Here is a 17,155-nt window from a genome sequence, read left to right as displayed (position 1 = left end):
ACTAAGATAATGTAATTACATTTTTTGGTGGTTATGAAATATGACCTATAAAAGTAAGCAAGAGTCTATCCCAGCTGAGGCGGTTACACCCTGGACTGATCGGCAGTCAATCACAGGGCACATACACAACCTTTCACTCTCACATTCACACCTACGGGCAATTTGGAGTCACATTGAACCTAACAAGCATGTCTTTTGACTGTGGGAGGAAGCAGGAGTACCAGGGGGAGAACCCACACATGCACGGGGAGAACATGCAAACTCTACATAGAAAGGCCGCCTTAGTCCGAACCAGGGTTCAAACTAGGAACCTTCTAGCTGTGAGGCAACAGCGCTAACCACTGCACCACCGTGCAGCCAGGACGAGAGATAATAGGTAGGGGTCGCCAAAATCAACACAAACTGAAAGTTCCTCACAGGCGCTTTAAAACAGTCAGTCAGTCTCTACAATGAAAGACAAACAGCATGACGCGAATTTAAGCAGAGAAATTGTTGGTGCAAAGCCTGATGCAACCCTCTGTGACCGGATGTGGGAGCGGCAGACTGTATTTAAACATTTCCATTCATCGCTCCTTACACACAGCTTTCATCCATCACCAAACCATTACCATCAGCCTGCTGCGGTTGTTCAATGACAGTTTTCATTAGTAGATGACAGGAAAACATTACACAGAGAATAAATGTTCACATCTCAGGAATATTACCTTGAATTATGTGGTTTATTAGCATACCAAATTGATTTAAGGGATCATTTTTCTTGGACTGGAAAGAACCAAACAGGATTAGTCTGCGCACGGCAACAAAACAAGGAAACGCTAGAGCCACTCGATGGCATCACTTCTCACATTACAATTCATTTTAGTTGTGGCTTCTCGCATCCGGTAGCAGCCTGACAGATGAGGGGAGAAAGAAAAGCAAGGTGAAATCTTTGCTGCACATCTCACTAACACTAAAGCATTAGTGGTAGCTTGGAGGAGTGATTTCTGCAGCAGAAATCTTTAAGGGTTTTTTCCACAGCTATCACTGCAAACTCCAGTGAGACATCCAGAGTAGAAACACTAAGACAGCCTTCTGGATCTTTCCAAATCAAGCATTGTGAATCACTCCTGAGGCCCGGAGCTACAAGTCGAATGAGAACCTTTTCTTCTTCTTTGGGCTCATTATGTGGTGAATATGGTGCAATCGTCCTTTAACTTCCTGTGTGCCTTTCCAGTAAAAGCTTAGTGACACAGGCAATGACATCAGGATGCACCAGGCAGTCTAACAGGTCATTAGTGGTTATTGTGTGTGCTGGTTCCTCATAATCCTCTGCAGCGTTCTGGGACAGTACATCTGCACTGTCACACTGTCTGCATTGAGTTTTACTTGGGCTGACGGCAGATGTGAGCCCTGTTCTCTGTAATGCGTTTGATCTGGCAGCGCAGTCCTCTTGAGATTTGACGTCGCAGTTCCTGGAAGGCTTGCGGTCTTGTGTGGTTGTCCCCCTTGTTTTTGGCGAGTACTCTTGCTGACAGCGCACAGGGGTCAGATGAGGTCCAAAGGGGACTTTGAAGGACACAGGTTCCCCTTCTTGATCACAGTCATTCCTGATTTGTCCTCTGGAGTCCCGCTTGACCGGACGTGTGTTCCCCGGGTCCCCGGCGTGCTTGCTGCTCCTCTGCGCTCTCACCGCCAGGTTCAAATACTGCATGTTCTCATTATGGGATCCGACTCCTTCCTGCAGAAATAATAAAATCATGCTGTTACAGAGAGTTCACCAAACAGCAGCTGCCAGCTCCAGAGCCATTTTGTCACCTGACATCTGGAGGCATTTATATCACAATATATTTTCATGGTTGTGGGGAGGGAGAGGAATGCGGCAGCTGCAACAGCTACATTTTTCTACACTCTGAGACTTCGGAGCTTGTTTAATAACTGGTATTACTCAAGAGTTATTTAAGATGTTGGGGGCCCTCTGTACCTGTAGCTTTTACTTATTTACAGCACATTTCTCTGGCCATTTGCCTATTGGATAGGGCAGCTGAAGAGAGACAGGAAATATTGGGAAGAGAGTGGGGATGACGTGCACCAAGACAGAGGGTTGGAGTCGAACCGGGGTTGCTGCAGCGAGAACTTCAGCCTCTGCACATGGATTGTGCACCTTACCAACTGAGCTAAACAGGTGCCCAAGAAGTTTTAATAATATCTGTGTTTACATGTTCATAAGCTGAAATTAATGTTACTAAACTGGCCCTGCAGAACGCCTACAAAGCACATAGCTGTCAGATCACAGTGAGGGGACAGACATTATTTTTCTCTTCACTCTGTATAATATTCAGATTTGTATTGCCATATTTAAAGCTGGTCTTTTAACTTCAGTACAACATAGCTTGGCAGAAAATAAATATGTAAATAGAAAATTGTAAAAACTTCTTTCCCTCTCCTCTTAAGTCTCTTTCTAACATCTGTGTTTCTCTACAGCAGCTTCAATCACCTCCTGTGGGCGGGATAAACAAACCCTCTGAGTGGCACAAGCAGTCCGGCAATGATGCACGGAGAAAGAAGATGTGGGCGGCACTGAGGTTACAAATCGTTCACAGACGAGAGGCAGACAAGACTCTCACCAAGTCTTGATATGTTCAAGCACAAAATCAGTTACACTTTCCAGCATATTGTGGCACAGAGGAGCTGAGGACCTGACCCGAGTACATTTGGTGATGCCTATTTCAGAAATGAGACTGAGGTTCTGTCTTAGTGAGATTAGGGGGAATTACACCCATATGACACTTATTATAGATATTTACTTGACTTAAACATGTGTGGCCCATATTTCAGTAGTAAGTCAGTTATGAGGACATAGATTAAGGACTCAAAAGGTTTCTCAATGCATCCCAATCCCAATGCAAAAGGAATCCCAATTTGAAAATCAATGTACAAGACAGTGAAGAAACAGAGACTATCATGCGATATGGTGGAAAATTATATCAGCTTGTTAATAAGGATATTGAGATACATCAAGACATGTCAAATGTAAACAACAATGATCCAAAAAAAGACACCTTATTTTGTTAGTTTATAATCAAAATTGGGCTAAAAATATAAATTGAAGAGAAAAAAATTAGATTGTTTTATCAATATTATCTTGAAGATAACGATTATATTCATATCGTCAACTGAAAGCCAATAGAGGAAAATATCCAAGATCCAATTTAGGCCACCAGCACTTAAAATACACTGAACAAAAATATGAACGCAACACTTTTGTTTTTGTCATCAAGATGCTGATTAGACAGCATGATTATTGCACAGGTGTGCCTTAGGCTGGACACAATAAAAGGCCACTCTAAAATGTGCTGTATTTGGGGGGCCCAAGGGGGTCAGAGAACCAGTCAGTATCTGGTGTGACCACCATTTGCCTCACGCAGTGCAACACATCTCCTTCGCTTAGAGTTAATCAGGTTGTTGATTGTGGCCTGTGGAATGTTGGTCCACTCCTCTTCAATGGCTGTGCGAAGCTGCTGGATATTGGCATATCAGCATCTTGATATGCCACACCTGTGAGGCGGATGGATTCTCTCGGCGAAGGAGAAGTGCTCACTAACACAGATTTAGACAAATGTGTGAACAATATTTGAGAGAAATAGGCCTTTTGTGTACATAGAAAAACTCTTAGATCTTTGAGTTCAGCTCATGAAAAATGGGAGCAAAAACAAAAGTGTTGCGTTTATATTTTTGTTCAGTGTAATTGATATTAGCAGTGACTTAATTAGTCTCATTTACTTCAAGCTGCCCCTTGACAGAATAGATAGACCCGTGTAGTAAAAAGTGAACCACTGCTGTTACTGTTATGCAATTATAATTAAGTTAAACACAATCGGGAGCCTGTTAATATTCTTGTTGTTGTGGGGCTACACCAATTAAGGCAACACGTAGCATTCAGAGAGCTCTAATTCAGATCAGGATCTTTTTCTACCTCAGTGGGGTTGAGCCAGTCGTCAGTGTTGTCATCACTTGGTGCGCCTTTCACGGCACAGACAACAGCCTTGGTCACAGCTTCACTCACTCTCGCCATGTGATCCACTTCCTGTGCAGGAGCAGAGAGCCGAGAAATAAGTCAGTCTGGCATTACAAGAAAGAGTGCTGCATACGGAGATAATTTCACTGAGCGATAGAGACACGGCCTGGAGGTGTGCTGCAGGCACAGTTGTGTTGGTGACCTTGCAGGGAATGATGGAGAGGGATCTGCACTTAGGATAAATATGTGTCTGGCTGTGGGGAGCTTTTCATGCAGCACACACACACTTACACACACACAGCATAAAAACTGGGATTTATTTACTACAGGGTCTGCTCAGAGTATTAAACACTAGGACAACTTGAGGAGAAGCTCCTCAGGAGAAAATGGCTGCTTACCAATTCCATCCAGGAGTTGACGCTGACAGTGATGGGGTCCACCGACTCCACATAGTGCCACCAGTGTCTGGGGACGTAAAGCACCTGAGTAGAGAAGATACAAAGTCCTCAGACATCACTCAGCCCTTCACTTTCTGTCTCTGAGCCTCTTTGATAAAACTTGAGGGAAGATTGATCCTCCACTAGATGGCAGCAGACACCTTTCTCCCCACAGGCTGTCAGCGGTTCATCCATTCATAAAGTGAGTCTATTAAAATGGGCGAGCTTTATCGATTCGCTGCCTCCTCAGTGGTCCTGATTCATTCACGGCCGGTGGTCTGACAAGACAAGATGAATGATCGGTTCTTTCATTGGCTTTGCAGGGGTGGATCCATCCTGGAGGAGATTTACCAGCGCTGTCCCCTCTGTGTTAACAGCTGAAGTATTGCCAGGTGCATGGTGAAACCAAACGAGTGCACTTAAAGCTTTCTACTGCATTTAGGCCAGCCACAACAGTGAGTGGAAAAGATCAAGGTCACAGACTTGTAGGGGTTGATAAACTACAGTATTGTGATGTAATGTTTTGTTATATATCTATTGTATTGGTCCAAATATGGTCACTTCCCAAGATGGAAAACAGCCAAGATGCTCTTAAGGCTTCAAAAGAGGAAGTCAAAAAACACTTTGCTGGGTGACACTACACGTACACTTATTTTAAACACTTGTGAAACATGCACTTCCTCTTTTAATATTGCAATATAATGCATTTTATTGAATCATCACATCTGTATTATAATATCACCAGATTCTTGCAGATACACAGCCCTTCTGATGTGGAGATATTGGCAGCTGCAGAAGAATCAAGGAGGTCACTGACATCTGACACCAAAGGTCAGCTTTAAATTAAGACAGGGGTCGAGATACGCCTCCCATTTATACACTTTTAAATGTGTGACTTATGGAGCAGATTTAGGTGATGTAATATCACCTGGGTCAATTGATTCTACCACATGAAGACTCTCAGATACTCTGAAATGGACTGTAATTATTCAGTGCTTTTCTAGTCTTCCGAACAGTAAAAACTGTCACATGTATGCATTAACCCTTCAACACACACATTCGCACACAAATTGCAGAGGCTGCTATGCAACCTGCTCGTCAATCAATTTAGAATTCAGTCTTGATGAACTGCTCTGCCTCTGAGCCACACCTGTTGAAAGCACAGACTGTATAAGAAGATGGACGACATGACAGCTCCCTAAAAGAGAAGCCAAACCCTCTCTATCGCCCCCTGCTGACTGGCTGCAGTATATGTCATAAGCCCCGCCTCCTCCATGTTAACAGATGGGACATGAGTCACACTATAAAATCAAAACACACGCCAAACACATTTTTCTCAAACATGGTTTCTGTAATTATAGTTATAGTTAATTATAGTTAGTTCTTATCACGCTGATTTATGTCAAAGTATTAATTTTTGCATGCGGGATCCTTGCCTTTTTTTCCTGTAATTTAAGTGCGTGTGTTTTGGTCAGCGGAAGTGGCGACGGCCGCTCCACCCACCGATCTCTACGGCGCAGCTCTGGCTCCAAATGATGTCACCATTGCAAGATGGCACCGTCACGGGCGGTATTTTGACTTCAATTTCGGGCGGCTGTGGCTCAGTGGTAGTGTCGTCTTTCAATCGGAAGGTCGGAGGGTCGATCCCCAGCTCCCTCAGGCTACATGTCGAAGTGTCCTTGGGCAAGACAATGAACCCCAAATTGCTCCCGGTGGCATAGCCACTGTATGTATGAATGTGATATCTGATTGACAGTTGGGCACTTTACGTAGCAGCCTCTGCCATCAGTGTATGAATGGACATGTAGTGTAAAAGCAGCTTTGAGTGGTCGCAAAGACTAGAAAAGCGCTATTTAAGTACCAGTTACCATTCAATTTCGTACAATGAGAGCAGATGGAGACGCATCGTCCATCTTTATATACAGTCACTGGTTGAAAGCAAGTTCATCTTTTTCCTTGTGATTTGATTCTTTCCACCAACACTTTTTCCAACGGTCCAGAATGAACAGAAATGCTCAACATCACTTGGACCAGTGGATCCACAAGAACTGGCCAGGACCTATTTAACCCACCTTGGTTAGTAACAAGCTGCATGTGATACAACGGAAACAAAAGAATTAGGGCATTTCACTTTAACCACCATCATTTTTCTGCAGATAAAATAAGCACCTGAAGTATCAGCTGTGAACCCGACCTGCACACTGAGTTCCCAGACAGCTGGCTTTGGTGTTGCTGATAAGAGTGTTTTTTTAGGGCGCAGGAGCTCAGGCGCGGGCAGATAGGGAAAAGAGACAGATGGCTAATTGCTTTGTCACCATTTTCACTGCTGAGGAACAAAACAATGCAGCTGGAATGTGAAACAAGGCAAAGTAGGACAAAACTTCCAGGAAGTCTTTTGCCAAAATTCTGAAAACTCCTTCAGAGAAAGCTGAGGGTATTTCTGAAAATCGGGGCAACATGAAAAGCCCCACTCACACCTTTACACAATCACCTGCCTTCAGAGCAGAGCAGAGCTCGACTGCTCCGTCAGATGATCTACTGGCCCGGACTTGACCCCGTCACCTTTTCTCCTGACAGGACATCAAGTTTGATGATGCAGGTGACTTTAATGCAACTTAACCTTCCACTTCCCTCAGCACAAAACCTTCAGTCTGTTGACTGTGATGCACTATAACCGAGAAGGCCAGATTTAATTGGAACACAAGTCATGAGCGTCGCCTTGCCTCACACTTTTATTGAGGGCAAGACGACAAATAAATCTCGTCCAGCTGAGTCTTCTTTCACATGTTCAGAGTTTAAGGTACAATAAAGCTGTATTTTATAGTTATTGCCCGTTATGAGCAGTTTATCACATAACTTTAGAGCTAGTGTTGCACAACATCAGACTTCAGTAAATCACTTGTGATGGTTTTAAAGTGTCTAGAAAGCTAAACTGGTTTATTACAACTTAAACTGTTAGGTGTGTCTTTGTTTGACATCGGGCCTCATGCAGCAACAGGCTCTTCAATCTTAATTTTCCTTTAAGGCAAGTTTATTTATATGGCACATTTCAGCAACAAGACAATTCAAAGTGCTTTAAATAAGAGAAAAAATAATGCAGTGCATTGGACAAACAATTTGTGAACTTCTTATCTTGGTAAGAGTGCTCTCCACCAATCGTAAAATGTTCTCTTACATAAGAGAAGAGCAAAAATAAGAAGACACTGGTGAATCCCGGAAACCAATGGGTAAGAACAAGATAAGAAAAAATCGTGGATAAGATCAAAAATAAGAGAAAATGTCTTCGTATATTGCTTCTCGCATGAGGCCCAATGTTTGATTAACATTACTGTTTAGCCTGCTCAATATTTGGTACGATATACTGTATATCAGCTCAAGATTCTTTTACCAAGTGTGACCGAGAACAAATGATTGAAGACTTAGATAAAGCCACGTTTCAATTTGATTATTTCTTAGGTGTTGCACAGGATGCCAAGCTCCCACTTAAAACGTTATCTGTTTAAATTATGTTGAAAATGGTGTTGGTCCCTGTTAGCTTGATTTTAAAGATGATTATTTTTGGCCTTTGATGCCTTTGTAGAGAAAGAGGACATTATTTCATACCGTAATACCTTCTTGCCATAATACCGAGGTATGAGCTACATGAAGGTATTGGAGGGGAACGTGCAGTTACTTGGACATGTCTTGCTACACAACACAGGATTATATGACATGCTAACATAAAGAAAATGACCTGCAGATCTAAAGGACACACACACGGAAATAACAGCTGAATTGGTCGCTGATCTCTATTCTTTTCTCTCGTGGTCACTGTGCGTGCCTGTTTCAAGTTTCCGGGCGCACTCCAGCTGTAACTCTCTGGAGCCAGCCTATAATTTAATAAGGCATACTACACGGCATGCTGGCCATAATAAGTATAGCATAAACCCATGCGCTGGTTTAGGTTTATTGGTGTAGCAGGTGCCCCATGTATAGAGGCTACAGTCGCACTGATCGCAGGATCAACCCCCGGTCTGCCGATCATTTGGTGCATATCAACCCCCAATCTCTACCGTTCATATTTCCTGTCTCTCTTCAGCTGTCCTATCAAATAAAGCAACAAAAAAAATCTAAACAAAAACAAAAATAAAAAGTGTTGCTTAAACCTGTAATATTTGTTACAGATGCGCCATCTTTCTCAGCTCTGCCGTTTCTTTAAGATTAGTATGTCCACATTTTCTGGCCGCAGTTTACACCTCAGAGTCATGGTCTTAATATAACTGTACCCTCTGGCTGTCAAAGCCAAGAAATACGTAACCTTTAGGCGGCATTATAAAAGTTTTGTATCACAAAATCCTGACCTGCCCTGGCTGCAGAGTGACGATGTGGGCTCTGGCTCCCTGAAAAGCAGGAAAGCTCTTCAGGTCCGGATGGAGAACGTCCACCTGGCTGAAGACACTGGACTCCTCATAGGGGATCCTGGTGGGGTAGAGGTGAACGGTGTCCTCTGGAGGAAAGAGGTGCCATCGCTTCCTAAGAACAGGAAACATCACAGTTACAAGGATTACCACGTGGAGGGATAGTTCGGTTTGTTTGAAGTTGATCCGACACCGTAGGCTGCAGGTGTAGTAACACGTATGTGTTGCGGTTCACACAAAGTAGTGCCAAATAAAGACGATAAAGACGGGTTCTTACTGAAGAGTGAACCGCGGTGAATTATTAAAATATAGCGTACAATCGATACCACTATTGATTTTTAGGTGAGACGTCCTTTACGCAGCGGCACATAGCCTAGCTTCCGTGCCGGCACTCCGGCCGATTTCTCAGCGCTGACCAGCATCCACTGTAGGTAGTACACTTACTATTGATAAGTATCTCATACAACCCCACTTCAACCAAACCGAACTATCCCTTTAAGACTGAAAAAACAGGCAAAGATTGTTGTTAGAAATTACTTCTTAGTTAATGATCTCGTTAGCCAGAAATAGAAAGAAAACACATTTAGGAGCGAGCTATTAGATGCAGAACTAATGGCACCCTCGGAGATGCGACAGGCAGCAATGCCCAGCAGGTAGCCTTTTACCTGAGCTGTTTTTTTAGCCACCTCCTCATGACATCATTTTTGGTCACTTAAGTATCTTTAGTATTTTCTTTATCTGGCAAATCACTCATTATTGCCTTTATTGCTTTCTGTCAATCTGACCCAGCATTGTCACTAATATCATCATATCAATCGGCACGGTTGTACCTTCATGGGTCGGTGGCAGCAGCTGAATTTCATTTCATTTGAGATCAATACCATATAAAAGAGTCTGGGACCCAATTACAAAGAGTGAGATAAAACTGTTGCTGTGTGGGAGAACAGCAGCGTGAGATAAGATTCAAAGAGACCTTTTCTTTTTTTTTCTCTGACTCATTGTGCCCCATGCAGCGCCTCGCACTCCGTCTCCATTTCCCTCCGCCTCTGGTTGAGCTCTGCCACAAATTAACTTTCTTTCAGAGGGCAGAGGACAGATCACAGTCTGTGTAAGCGGTTATGCTACCCTGCACATTTTGTGTTGCCGAAGAGCTCAGTGGTTAACGGTCAGAAACCTTCTCCCACCAGCAGATGTGTGAAATCCTGAACCTTCTTTAAGCTTGGTAACAACTCCTCTACACAAAATGAACAAACCCATTATCACAGGTATGACAGGAAAAGAGCCACATTCAGTCGCTCTATGCTTTTTCTCCTGCTCCCCAAAATGTAAAACCAAAGTGTGCTTTGTTTTTTTAGTAAAAGAACATTTTGGGTTGTTGGAAAGAACTTATATAAAGAAAATTCAGGCCTGCAAAGTTGAACATATTACTGTGAGAAATGAGGTCACAGCGAGAAATCTGGGAAAAGATTTAAAAGCTTTCTCAGCATTCTTACTAAACTCTTGTTAAACTCATATGCAAACAGTGAGTCTTACTTCTATTCTCAAAACTAGTATCGGGGCTGGCACCGCAGTGCACGGAACAAAACTAGATCTTATTACACATTTCATCAGTCCATTCCTTTGCAGTCGGACAACTAGATTTCTTCCAGTTTCGCAGTACGAGTCTTACAGCTGTATTTAGCCCCACTTTAAAAACACTGAATTTATTGTTAGTTCTATTAGGTACCATTGTCCTGTCACCACGGCGACAAAGCAATGGATGTACGGGCAAAGGGGCACCAAGCCAACTTCCCAATATCTCCAAAACCTTACACCAAAGTGGATGCACCATCGAGCACTCTCAGATCACGTGTAAATATGTAGCTAGTTCGTTCTTAAATTTACAGCATTGATTGCAAATCGTAACGCCTTAAGTTTTGATTTCTGCCTTTGTTGCGACTTGAAGCCATGAAGCAAAAAACTAAGGGATGCTTTATTTTAAGTTCTGTGAAATTCATTTTTTAAATGTCCTACAGTTCAGCTGTTGGTCTTATTTATCAGTCAAAATAATCATTAGGTTAAGTTTGAGAGGTGCAGTGAACTCAGAGGTATGAGGGTAATCTTTATGTCCGAACTGAAATAGGACATGTTTTTGTTATTTATAAACAGAACTTACAGACAGGCTGTTTGAAACCGCAGGCTTATCAAGACAAAAAGCCTAAAGGTCGCGATGTAAAGGCTTGAATAGGAGCAGAAAAATCAGTAATGACCTTTGCTTTACTTATAGCTCTTAGACGTATTCTGTTATAGAGGAAATGCTCTCCACAAAGCACACCAAAAACAATTTGGAATACAGATTTATATTGTTTATCTGACAATTGTCTAATTCCAATAAAAATGCATTATAAAAAAGACCTTTATTGTTGGGATAAGTATAACTTTTTGCTGACTTATAAGTATAGAGAAATGTAGTTTTATAAATAGTAAATATTACTTGGCAAATGCTATTTGAGCCAGCCGTCTACACCTAAGTTAATTAGGGATGCACGATATTATCGGCTATATTGGTATCGGCCGATATTGGCTTAAAAATTAACTATCGGATATCGGCCAACACGCCGATATCCCCCGATATAATTAACGGATAAAATAATGGGCTGCTGCATACTCGATTAAATGCCCGACCTCAGCGCAATTTCCCTGGCGCGAAGAAGACCTGCACGGCGCAGCAGGTCACATGTGTCTACCTGCAGCATGAGAGAGTTAGAAGCCAAAATGTCCGCGGTGTGGAAGTTTTTCAAAGTGTCCGAAATAGATCGCAAAGCTGCTATTTGCAATGACTGCTCAGCTTCGGTGATGCGAGGAGGAGCCAAGGCAAAGTCTTTCAACACTACAAACTTGATGAACCATCTCAAGACCCGTCACCCGGACCGCTGTAACAAATGTGATAAGAGTATCACCATTATACTGTACGCTAATTCCAATACAGAAGAGAGTTGATGATCTCTGCAATTAGGTGTGGGGGAAAAAAATATCGGTATCGGTATCGGTATCGGTAATTGGCTCAATGAGTTGTAAAATATCGGCATATCGGATATCGGCAAAATATCCAATATCGTGCATCCCTAGTTTTAATAAAAGTCACAATAAAATAAATTGATTGATGAAATAAAAATTTGTGACATCAAAAGTGTAGACTGAAGCTGAAGCTTGTTAATTACACAAATTACCTGTGTTTCCTTTAATCTAATATACAGAATATAAACAAAATAGCTTTCTTGTTAAAGTGATCTTTTTCGAGCATACCAATGAGCAGACACATGCTTTAATCCTTCTTACCTTCCTTGTACCTGCAGCACCAGGTTACAGCCGTACGAGTCCAAGTGACATGGTGTGTTGGCCCCTTCTGTGCCGATCCACAAGGTGCTCTCTCTCCCATTACGTCCGTCATAACCAAACTCAGACCACCTCACGTCCTGCAACACAATCACGCAAAATTCAAATGATGATTGTCAATTTGATTTTCTAATTAAAAGTCTCTAGTTTTTGTCCGTGTAAATGACATGACATGCAGACATGAGTCACTCCTAACAGCTGTCACAACTCACAGAAGCACCCCTACCTCATCAGCTGCTTTGACAGGGCCTATTACAGGTGACCAATGAAGGTCTTTGTGTATGAAAATCCAGCGACAGTATTTGTCATCTTTCAAGGAAAACTGGTCTGTCAATCACGTGCTGTCAGAGCACAAAGGTGTAGCAGTCACACCGGCATCCTGAATAATAAAGTCATTACCATATACGCAGGCAGCTGTAAATGACAGACTGGTCAATGTAGCCTTGAGGCAGCCTTTATTCCCAGCACCATTTATCCTGTAAAAAGCCTGTGACTGCCTGTCTCAAAGGCATGAATGTCAGCGGCTAATAATTGCAGGTGGATGCCAAATAAAAATGTATCACGGAGATAAAAATTTAATGAATAGGTAGCTGGGGCTTGAAAGGGATGGCACTTTATGTCTTTACCTACCGGAGGACAAGAATAGCAGCTAATATTAAGAAGTAATGGACATGAAGCTCAACATTTTTAATGAAAACATCCAAACATGGGAAAAAATATGAATATAAATTAGTCTTTTAAATGAGACTAAAGAGGAACATTTTGCCTCTTTCAATTCATATTTGTTTAATTTAATGTGTAATTGATTGATAAGCTAAAGCTCTAACAACTTGATAAGAAGGTTATAATGAATTAATTCTATTTTTTAAATTAAACTTGAAGAAAACAGCCTCTAAATGTGTTTAGGGTCATCATAAGGACAATTTATTTTTTACAACATTCAGCTGACTGCATGTTTTGTCCGTGTCAAATGAAAATCAAGTCATACAGAGCTGGATGTGTTTGTGTATACGAGTTAAAAGTACTGAAACAAATACACATCATGCAGCATTTATGAAATGTAAACACTTCTATTAGCAGTCTTCAAAATTGTTACTTGTTCCTTTTTCGTAAGTGTTAATTTGGCAACATGTCTGAACCTGGGTTGTCAATGATCTACGCAAAACATGCTCTTACTTCAAGCTTTATCATGGAGTAAAAAAAACGTAGCGAAACCAGCGACCGTGACGTCGCCTGCTGGTTTCTGGAGTAGCATTAAGAAGCCTTGTGTTTGACATTCTGGCTTGCTGGTTTTCGAGTCAGCTCAGAAGTGACCATGTTAGGATGGAAGGATGGATACGCATTGCTTTGTCATCTCTAGCAACAAGTCAATCACAAGGTAACCCCCTAAAAAAACATTATGCTGTATTATAGAAGGTCTGATTAAGGAAATCGAGTCCATAAACTCATGAGGAAAATGTTTACTGAGGTAAGAAATCAAGTCATTTTCTCCAAGACTACTAGACACTTGGTCACTTGGTGGCCAGAGGAAATAAAGGACTTCACTTCCCAAACCCCTAGTTCCTAATGCTGGTTTAAAGTAGAGGTAAAATGAAAAATTTTAATCATTCATTTTGACCATTTTAGACCAGATCCCCGGTAATATTGTGCATCTATTTGACAATATAGGACAATCCATGTCTTCGTATTCTTATATCAAAATCCGATAATCTTTTCTTCCTGTAAAAACAAAATATCACGTGTGCTTACGTAAGCTAGTACCAAACAATTTCAACCAATAATATCATGACATCCACCTGTCAATCAATCTGCAACATTTAGCCACAGAGCACCAAGAACGCTCGGTCAGTTAGCTAGCTACTGCGCAGTGGAGAACGTCTGTCTACGCCCACTTCTCAGCGATCAAATCAAATCCCTCTAATGATATGTCCCGCCTGCACGTCCTGTTTCACTCGGAAATACGTCACGATACGGAAGCTAGATACTCTCGAAATGCCGCTTCAGCTCGACTTTAAGTTACTAGACCCCTAGTTGTGACGTTAACTTCTTATGATTTATACAGTCTATGAGCTCAATACTAATTGGGGATGATGGCACATTTGTTGTTTACCCCTTCTTGTTAAATCTACCTTGATGCTCTGAGACAGTCTGACTACACTGGTTAATGCAGAGATTGAAACTTGGTCAGTTAGTCTTAATTGTAGGCCTGTTTTCCAAATGTTCCATTTTTCCAATACAGTACAAAATAATAGATCCAGATTATAGGTATAAGGAAAACGATAACGTGATACGATTCACTGCCACAGTGACTCCAGTGTCCTTAAAGCACCTTTTTGCTTTTGTTCTGTTTTTCAAGGTGACTTGGGGCTGCTTTATTATATTTCAGGAAAGATCTTAATGCAATTCAGGGAAAACTTAATGCAATACGCTTTTGTTTCGTAGGAAGTTCTTACTAATTATTGGACATAACACTTTAGGGAAAGCTCCTTTCTATTCCTACAAACAAAGCCAGGCACACAAAGAAATCTGTGAAAGAACCAGACTGGCCAGCACAGAGCAATGAAATCAATCCCATTCAACACTTTTGGTATTAACTGGAATTTCACTGTCAGCCAGACCGGCGTCACTAATGCTGGCGTAATCAGAGCACATCTGTTTAAGGGTCACATGTTCTCATACTTTTAGGCTTGTATTAATATTTCTGCTGGACCAGGAAGTGTTATAAAAGATATACAAAAATCTAACATAGTGTATGCGGGAGGCTCATTACCTCAAACATGGAAGGCTGATCTTGAAACAACACGGCGATGTATTTGTAGTCAGCATAGGCCCAGTACTCTGAGTTGGCGTATTCAGAAAAAGGCCCAACATCTGTCCCAGCGTGGCCTCGGGTCCATCTGAGAAAGTGCTTCAGTGTGGCCTCCACATAGGAACACTGGGTTTCAAACAGAGGTGCTACGGGGAGAACATGGCAAGAAAAAAAAGCACAGGAAGAGAGTAATCACCGTAAATATTTGATAAAGTTTCAGAAAAACTATTCAGCTCCTCTAAGTTAAAAGAAATGCAACCAGATTGACTACTATGCGTCGTCACAGAGGCATGAAATTTAGTTTTAACCACTTTTATGGGAAAAATAAATCACTGTTGTAGTGATTTACTCGCTTTTGTTTCAGTAAACAAAGTGTGTCTGCGGTTGAGTGATGCCATTCATAATCCATCATGAGCAATGCCCTCCTGTCGGCTCTTGCAGCTGAGAAGATGATTTAGAAATCAAATTAGCTAGCTTTTATCAGAGGACACGCTCAGTTATTCATCACAGAGGGAGTCATTATTGCAGCTGCTGTAGAGCCACATGGAGTGCAAAATATACCAGACACCCCAGTATTATTTTTTATTCCTTATGTGACACTTTAAACCAAGTCCTTCTAACTATAGTCCAATCTTGGAATTATTTCATGTTAGACATTGTACTCCAGAAGACTGAAAGAAATGATTATGTGCTTACTGCAAATTTCAAGAAATATGAAATCTGTGCATTGGTGTGATTAGGAAACCAATAACAAGAAAGCTTATTAATCAAGCTTGTTGAAATTGATGCCTATAGGAATGTGGTTATGCCAGCACATTTTGAATTAATGTCGTGCAGTGGAGTGGATAATTTATAAAGTAGTTAAAAGATAAACTCCTCAATGCTTTTTGTTTGTGGAAACATTTCCTGTACCAACATATCAAAAAGTGAATTTTCAAAGAGCAATGGCAGAAAAACACCAAAGGAAAAGATTAATTTATGGATTCTAGTGTTTGTTCCCCAAATTGCATCTATTGGGGTCAGATAAGTCTGAAATCATTCTGCATATTCAATAAAAGTGAATAATGAGAACGGACTTATTCAAACCCAGATCAGTCTGGATTATTCTTATGTTCTTACTTTTTGTCTCATCTTTTCTCCCAAGTCTGAATCGGACGAGTTTGTCACCGAGACAGCGAGACAGGTGCTCAGCAGTCCAATCGAGAACAGGCCAGCCACAGGTCATTTTCATGAAGACTGCAGGCTGCTGCAGGTGATGCAAAATCCTCTGGGACTCCCCTGGGCTGAAGGGTTTAAAGTCAGGTGCAGCCATGGCCTGGATTAAACACTGAAAGTGGGTTTCAGCAGAAGATATAGACTAGTTAATTAACAAATGTCATTTGTAATTGTGGTGTTACATAACAAGCCATTCACAGACATCATTATAATGCCTGCCAACTAAGAGCTGTTGATCCTCTGTGGGATAAAGGTAATTAAAATCATTTGATAATGTTATGTCTTTAAGTTAAATAATGAAAAAAGGCTGTCACATTTTTATATCTTTTTTGTAACCATTACCAGTATCACAACTGGTATCGGTCTTCCAAAGCTCTTATATTAGCACTTGCATCTAAAGTTTTACCGAAGTGTGGGTGAATACTCGATTCTGATCGGCTGCAGGGTGTCAGTTAATTCCTGACAATGCACGCCTTCTAGAACTTTACGATGAAACTGACCCTTCACGTTCAAATGTATTATGCTGGCTTCGTTTTAGGTAATGACTAAGTATAGCAACAGAAATAGTTTCTGTTTAATTAACAAACTAACTTCTGATAACAACCATACGTGCAGGAGGAAACTCACTTACCACACACACTGAGCTATTGTGTTGAGGTAACGCTGTCCACTTTATTTATTTATTTATTTTAAGTTTTCTATGTTAATTTTGCATTCATACTAGCTTAGTAAGTTCTTACAAATACGTCCAACGTGGTCGAACTAGGTCATTATCGTAAAACTCTTATGTTAGTAATGGGCCATCAAGATAACGCGGCTAACGTGAACTAGCTTTACATGACAGAATACTTTTCCCGAAAAAGGATAATGTTAGCTTGCTAGCTTCGCGGAAAGAGGGGGGTCTTTACAGAAAACAGAGGACTCACCT

The 17,155-nt window shown here is 41.4% G+C and overlaps 1 protein-coding gene across 1 annotated transcript; it reads right to left on the bottom strand.

The window, feature by feature from the left end:
- Window positions 1-717: 717 nt before the first annotated feature.
- Window positions 718-16,324, bottom strand: hspbap1 (hspb associated protein 1). The gene is made up of 7 exons (XM_069663673.1): window positions 16,132-16,324; window positions 14,974-15,158; window positions 12,147-12,283; window positions 8,772-8,943; window positions 4,393-4,476; window positions 3,953-4,063; window positions 718-1,717 (listed from the first exon to the last, which is right to left on the bottom strand). Exons 1-7 carry the CDS (start codon window positions 16,322-16,324, stop codon window positions 1,190-1,192), a joined length of 1,410 nt encoding a protein of 469 aa, XP_069519774.1. The 3' UTR covers window positions 718-1,189.
- Between the last annotated feature and the right edge of the window lie 831 nt (window positions 16,325-17,155).

The sequence above is a fragment of the Semicossyphus pulcher genome, unplaced genomic scaffold (assembly GCF_022749685.1).
Source record: "Semicossyphus pulcher isolate SPU_LCO1_2020_fin unplaced genomic scaffold, fSemPul1.0.p SCAF_15, whole genome shotgun sequence".
NCBI lineage: Eukaryota > Metazoa > Chordata > Actinopteri > Labriformes > Labridae > Semicossyphus > Semicossyphus pulcher.
This window is presented reverse-complemented; position numbering and strand designations above follow the sequence as displayed.

What these genes read in the sequence shown, in the direction of transcription:
- hspbap1 (XM_069663673.1), bottom strand. Translation starts at nt 16,324, where the DNA reads ATGGCTGCACCTGACTTTAAACCCTTCAGCCCAGGGGAGTCCCAGAGG. An exon ending in TCAACTCCTGGATGGAATTG is followed by an intron (nt 4,064 to 4,392) that starts GTAAGCAGCCAT and finishes GCTCCTGCACAG; the next exon opens with GAAGTGGATCACATGGCGAG. An exon ending in ACTGGCTCAACCCCACTGAG is followed by an intron (nt 1,718 to 3,952) that starts GTAGAAAAAGAT and finishes TTATTTCTGCAG; the next exon opens with GAAGGAGTCGGATCCCATAA.